The sequence below is a fragment of the Sardina pilchardus genome, chromosome 5, assembly GCF_963854185.1.
Source record: "Sardina pilchardus chromosome 5, fSarPil1.1, whole genome shotgun sequence".
NCBI lineage: Eukaryota > Metazoa > Chordata > Actinopteri > Clupeiformes > Clupeidae > Sardina > Sardina pilchardus.
Window position 1 is genome coordinate 14,117,231 of NC_084998.1, and position 7,385 is coordinate 14,124,615.

General features: G+C 44.7%; 1 protein-coding gene across 1 annotated transcript in view; it reads right to left on the reverse strand.

Moving 5' to 3' along the window:
* Positions 1-7,385, reverse strand: part of gbe1a (glucan (1,4-alpha-), branching enzyme 1a) — a 47,451-nt gene that overhangs the window by 27,927 nt on the left and 12,139 nt on the right. The window contains exons 3-5 of the mRNA XM_062536580.1: positions 7,229-7,344; positions 1,535-1,660; positions 791-926 (exon numbers count right to left, since the gene is read on the reverse strand). Of these exons, the coding sequence (XP_062392564.1) occupies positions 791-926; positions 1,535-1,660; positions 7,229-7,344 (378 nt within the window). The remainder of the gene's footprint in view (positions 1-790; positions 927-1,534; positions 1,661-7,228; positions 7,345-7,385) is intronic.

The window sequence follows — 7,385 nt, forward strand, 5'->3', positions numbered from 1 at the left end:
ATGACCCTGTGACCTCTCTGCTCTGAGCTATTCGCTCATGGGACATCGGGTCTCCTCGTGGCTGACCATTAACAACAATTAATGTGACGTGCATGTGTTAATTGGGAAATATTCACTGAAAGGGGATTTAGAGGGAGAGGGAGAGAGAGAGAGAGAGAGAGAAAGAAAGAAAGAAAGAGAAAAAGAGAGAGGGAGAGACATTGTGTACACATGCTCATAAATACAGTCTTGCTTTTTGTCTCTCCTCTCAAATACAACAATGGACTCCCTCAATCTTTTCTCTCTTCTCTCTCTCTCTCTCTCTTTCTCACATAGAGAGAGAGAGAGAGAGAGAGAGAGAGCGAGCGAGAGAGAGAGAGAGAGAGAGAAACACATCCAAATGCACAGGTGTTGAGGGAAACCAGTGGGCTTTGAGGGCCAAGTGGCACACACACATGTCGAGTAACAGGTATAAAATCCTGTTACTGTGTTGGGGAGCTGCCCTGCGATGGCCGAGCCATCATGTACATGAGCCAGCTGGGACACCTGGCACCGAGCATGGCACGCACACACACGCACACGCGCGCACACGCGCACACGCGCACACGCGCACGCGCACGCGCACGCGCACGCGCACACGCACACGCACACGCACACGCACACGCACACGCACACGCACACACACACACACACACACACACACACACACACACACACACACACACGTCTAACAGGTGATCATCACACAGGCGGGCTGTATATCTCGGAGTTTAATTAAGGTCGTGTGGTCGACGGTCTCGCCAGAACTCACCCAAATCCTTGATGCGGGGAAGCACGTTGAGGGTGAAGTTTTTGTAGGTGGCGATCTTCTGCTCGGACGAGGCGATGCCCACGTGAGCCTCATAGATGCGGAGACTGCGAGGCCTTTTGGGTCGGGCATGCTGGTGCTGGACAGAAGCCATATAAGGAAAGCACAGTCACGTCTCTTTCCCTCACAAATAATTCTGTACAATACAATGCAGTTTAATGAAGCTTCATTAGCATGAATGTTGAAGTGATATTCTTGCCCAAGCTCATGTGCATACACACATTTAAAAAGGATACAAATGTGTACAAATTTTAAGTTAAGATAGAGCAACAGAAACACAATTCCAATAATAATAATAATCACAAACATTTGTGACATTCGTGCATCATTAACATGAAAAGAGTTTTGTGTTGTAAAAGCATGTAGATAAATAAAGAGAAATTCATAAATTAAAATAATAATATCACTTTCTTTTTCTCTTTCTCTCTCTCTCTCTCTCTCTAGCTCAATCAACAGATTTCCTCTCTATGATATCTCAATGAGTTGACATGTAACCGCCACTGCATGATATGTTCCTCCTTTTTTTCACCACCAGTAGCCTGCAAGCCCATCACAACAGGAGCCTTTGATTTGCATTACCTTCACTTACCATAATGAAATGATCACTCATTTGCCTTTTACTGTCAGAGATATTAATGAATCCATAATAAGCATGATGCCATAGCCCCCCCCCCCACTGATACTTACCAAGTAAGGGTGCATGGGATCCCAGTAAATCCAGTCATACGTGTTGGAATCCAGCCTTTTAGTGACATACTTGGCCCAGGGGGATATTCGGCATACGTCTTCTCCCTCTTTGGTTAATATAACAAGCTGAACACAAAGGAGAGTAAAATGAGCAAAAGTCAGAACAATTATAATCAGTTGTACAATAATGTTTAATATAAGACTCCAACAATCTTTTTTTTTTAGTAATGGTTATGGGTGCCCCTGAATCCACCGAAATGTACAGCCCAAATCACACCTATTGCTTTTAGTTGCCCAATTAACGACACGACAACTCCACTCTGCGAGAGTACACAGCTTTGGCTTGCAGGCCTTCACAACACAAAAATATGACCCGTGTCAGCATGGTAAACTGATGGGCAGCAGGTGAGGGACATGTCATGTTTCATCTGGACAACTGTTTGATGCATGCAGAGGTGGTCAATGTCTGGCCATGTCCGATTAGTGTAGGGAGGCATGGCACGCTGAGAGAATGGCTTAATTGCTGCTCTGGGCCTCTCGAGGGAGGCCGTAAAAGATGGCCGCACATCAATGACAGCCGATGAGCGGCCGTCTACCTCCTATGGATGTGCGGCAAAAGCGTGGGCGCGTGGAGGAAGAAAGGAACAATCGTCATGTCTCGTACAGATGGATGTCAGGCGCAGGAAATTAAATGAGATGACCACGGGTGGAGGAACCATCCGAGTGAATCATGGCCATCTCCAAAACAGGCGCAAATAACAGCAAACATATGGTCAGTAAAGACATGATATTGTTGTATATTTTTCACACACATGTGCAGACATAAACTTAGGGTTGGGGCATCTTGGCCTTGTTGTTGAAAGCAAACCACTTTTGTGACCCAATAACAGCGAATACAGGCTGTTTTGCTGAATCTTTGGACTTTTTTTTCAGAAGAAAATCTGATGGCTGTGAATCATCATTACATGACACTGGAAGTAAATCCATAAGTATGGCGGCTAAACTTAATTTAGCACCAGATTTCTCAATTCAAAAAGTCACATTTCATTTTGCCCATGTAACGCTACGGACAAAACTGACTATCTTAGTGATTATCTACCTATGATTGCCGTTCATATCAATTCAATTATTTTCATGTAACTTCCTGACATCACCAGATGAAAAATTCAACTGCTGGTGGAATTTCTTTTTTCCGGGGTCTTTAGATTCATCAGCATGTTTTCACCGTTATGTTCGCCTTTTGGGGGGAAAAATGGCCCATCTGTATGTGCACATTTGGATTATCATCTGGTTGCATCATCACAGAATATGCAGGTCTACATTGCATGCTAAAAGCGACTAGAGTTCAACAGTTAGCAAATTACCATGACTTTCATTTAGACTGAATACGTGATCCAATTTCTGTTGAGCACAAGAAATAAGCTGGGCATTTTTCAATGTCAGCACAGCATCAAAAACTCTAATTAGATTTTACTTCCATCAAAGACTCCCCCCCCACCCCCCCACCCGCTACCTGACAGCACTTTTGTAACGCCTTGTGCTCAGCAGAAGCGACCTGACACATTCTCACTGCTTGACTGCTCAGAGTGATTCTGAGACATTCTAATGCACCCTGCAGTTCAAATGTGGCCTTCAAAGCAGTTTGATGCCCAAAAAGGGAAAAAAAAGAAAAACGAAAGGAAATGCATACGTAGGCCTACATGCATAAAATTGATGTATACATACATATGTGTCTGCGTGTGTCTGCGCGTGTGTATGAGTGTGTGCGGATGTGTAATGTGTGTGTGTATGTATATACTGTATGTGTGTGTTTGTGTGTGTGTGTGTGTGTGTGTGATGCATATGTGCTCTGTTATGAGATGCATTAATACAGCCAGCGATACATTATACAGCTATGCCTCTTTCAGATGCAGTCTTTTGCTAGTATGCTTCTATAACATGACATAAATACTAGATATGCCAGCTTAAAAGGTCTGTAGGCAGAAACACCTTGATGACTATATCTATGTACTCCCACAACTGTGTAGAGCAATGTGCATTCAAGTGTACTTGTGGAAAATATGACTGATGATGCAGAAAACCTTTCTTCTATTTAGGGATAGTAGTCAGATGAAGTCATTTATTATCGCATACTGTATTCACTGTCAATTCGACCAGTCACTCTTACTCAAAATATTTGAGGAAATAAATAATTACCCTAAATCAGATTTATTCAAACAATATAAAAGCTAAAACAAATGATTTATTACCTCCGCCAAGGAGGTTATGTTTTCATCGGGGACCAGCGCTTGTTTGTCTGTTTGTTTGTTTGCTTGTTTGTCTGTCTGTCTGTCTGTCTCTGTCTGTCTATTTGTTAGCAAGATAACTCAAAAAGTCAGGGATGGATTTCGATGAAATTTCCAGGGAGTGTCAGAAATGACCCAAGGAAGAAACAATGACATTTTGGGAGTGATCCGTAACACCGTCGGGATTCCAGAGCAGTTTATGTTGTTCCCTTAGTGGTGTAATGGTATGGTATGGCCACGTGCTGGCGATCTGAATAATTTAAATTAAAATGTACAGTATGACAACTTAGGAAGAACAATACAGGCGGAGGTCTACGCTCTCTGAGTGCTTTTCTAGTTTGAGTACTGCATCTATCCGTTCACTATACATAAAACTATGGAGCATTTTGCAGACATCTTGCATCTCTCACAGTTGAAGAGCAGACAGTAGCAGACAGCAGTACATTAAACTACCATCAGCAGGGAAGACAGATGTGCAACACAATTGGCCAAAAAAGCCCAAACTGTGTGACATAACAGGTGTGCTCATCAATGATACTTGAAAGCAATCATTTTCACATTGAGAGCACAGTGACATTTTGTGAAGAGTCAAGTAAGTCTCTTAAGAGTTTCAGTGGATTTCTCCATGGTTACCCTGTCCATACTCCACTTATCAACCATCTACCCACCACCAAGACACAATCCAACATTCTATCTGTATTTCAATGCAGCCAATTCTGTCAAATACACACTCCGACAACTACATTTGATTATTTCAACACTTTTAGCAAAGGATCATGGAAGTCAAATCCTCAGACTTACACTCTAAACAGCTGATATATATGCCATCTTAACTCTTTTATTTAGGCTGACTGTGAGTGTTGCTAATGTGTCCACCCACCCATGGTGGGAATAAAGCATGCGGGTCAATGCACGACCTAAAGATTCCAAGCCATGCTCCAGCTGACCAACAAAGATTTCGGCCTCAACTGCGAGGAAAATCGGTCGGGATGCAAAGAAAAGCCCTCAAGCTATACTTCAGCTGAAATACAGGCTTCACAGTGAGAAAGTGGCGCGACTGCTTGAAGATCCACAGTAAGGAGGCACTTGAGCAAAAATGGGCTGCACGGTTGGGTTGCCAGAAAAAGCCATTACCGCGCTAATGCCACTAAACAGCGAGCTTAACAATATGCCAAACAGCACCCTAGACATGCCTCGGAACTTCTGGAACAAAGTCATTTGGAGTGACGACGAGACCAAGAACTTTTTGGTCACAACCATAAACGTTTTGGAGAGGAGTCAACAAGTTCAACCAGCCCATACAGTGAAGCATGGAGGTGAATCCCATAGGGGCATGTGAGCCACCAAGGCACAGGGAATTCAGTCAAAATGAATGCAGCATTTGCGCTCATCAGCCCAAAAGCTGTGCATTTAGACTTTTCAACATCACAACGATCCAAAGCACAAGGCCAAGTCGACTCCTAGTGGATATACAGCAAAAAATTAAGGCTCTTGAATGGACATCACAGGCACAGTTTCCTGATCTCAATATTGTGGAGCCTCTTCATTTCACTTTGAGCCAGGCTTTTTGATTAGATGAATGGGCACCTCTACCATCTGAGAAGATAATGGTCCACAACCATCACAAAAGACTGCTAGCCATTATCCATGTTAAAGGGGCTAATACACATTAAAAATTAAAAAAAATAGGAGTATGTAGATTTCTGACGTTTTTTTTTTTTTTTTACTTTTGGGGATCACCTCATTATTTTTTTGATTGCTATGTTTAGTTGAGGGATTGCACTATTCTGCAATGCCTTGTGGTTTCCTTTTAATCACATTAAAATAATGTGCTTTGCCTGATCACTTTTCTTCTTTTTAAAAAGAATGGGACACATTTTACAAATTCTTCCCTTCCGGAGCTCAGCGCAGTGGAGGGTTTTTAGAGCCTGTGAAATGTCGGGGGTATGAGGCTATATCTATTACCACTTCACTGCCTAAAAACTCATGGCTTACAATTTGCAAGCGTGCCATAGCGGACAAAATGGATCTATCACAGACAAAAAAAATTGGAATGGCCGGAAAATGGACTCTAAATCCAACTGAAATGTTTTAGTCGCGTTTCAATGACATTTCAGCGCAGGACGGGCAGCTGAAGGCCAATCGTCTTGAGGCTTCATCTACATGATTAGAGAGTCCGCGATATGGACCGGTTTCCACGGGCGATGCGACAGCGTGGCATTCTCCACGGCGGCCCCCTGAGTCACCACAGTGCGGGGCAGCTGGGCTGGACAGAGTGCCCGTGGTCAGCGTTGGCATGCCGCGACCGTGTGCCGGGTGGCCCATCTGCTGCGTCCGTGTCGTCGGCTGGTGATTAACCCAAAAGTGCCAAGTCAAGTGGCTCTGGTCTCCACGAAGGCCCAGTGCTCTGCCAAACACCCTCAGGGAGAAAGGCCTGTCCACTACTACCCCCCGTTTCTCCCCCCTGACACACAGACACACAGCCACACACAAACACACACAAACATACACACACACCAACACACACACCTTGCATTATCGTGTCCTTCTGGGCTGTGAATATGACTGCGGCTAGCCCATATTAACATGCACCTGCTGAAGCCGAGGTCTTCATCATGCTCGTGACAAGGTCAGAACTGAGAGATCCGGCAAACAAACTCGGACTGTAATGTGGCAAGGTATTGATTCACATAGCCATCATGTTTAGCAAGGTTCCACAAACACTATTCATAACGATTCCCACAGCTACATTTCATGTACAGTGTACACAGATGTAGTCATCAACACGGATCATAAATATATATCATTGATTTATTTAATCCATCTATACCAATACCAGTTATAATTGCCTGTCGTGTTCCCAATTCTCTGCATGCAGTCCATGCTAAATCAGAGTCTGATTCAACCCACGGTCACCACACCAGCCATCTGGATATAAAGCATAATAATGACACTCCCATCTGAACTCATTTGCCCTCGATGAGTCAGACAGTCCGCACACTCTTCATTCGGCATTTTCGAACTTTTAAGGCAGCAGATCGTCTCACTTTTGTCTCCCGCTGTTTCCCCCTCCGTGCAGCAGAGGCTAATCTCTCCTGCAGCTACACTGTCAGCCAAGGAGAAGACAGCGGCTCACCTCTCTTCCCCAAGACATCCATAACAACCCCCCCACCCCCAAACCCCAGCCCAATCCCACCCCATCCCCACAGGGTCTCAAGTCTGCTCACACCCAACGCTGTGGACCGGGGGGCGAGAAATGTAGGGCTTACGCAGTAAGGTGCAATAAACTCATTTCACATAGTCCCTTATGCCACCATCGATTGCACGGCATATACGAGACGTCTTACGGCCGTCGTCGGAGGGTGATGAAGCCGAGTCTCTCTCTAGAGAGAGTGAAAAGTGCTGGCACCTTGAGTTTGGACTCGTGCGCGATGGCTGGGGTCTTGTCTCGCCTCGGCGGGAGGTAAAGCTCCCACTTGCCGTAGTCCTTCTTGGTGAAAGGATGAGAGGTTTTGTTCCAGTTGTCTGGTGAGAGAGAGAGGAGTAAGGGGGACAAGAGGAATGAA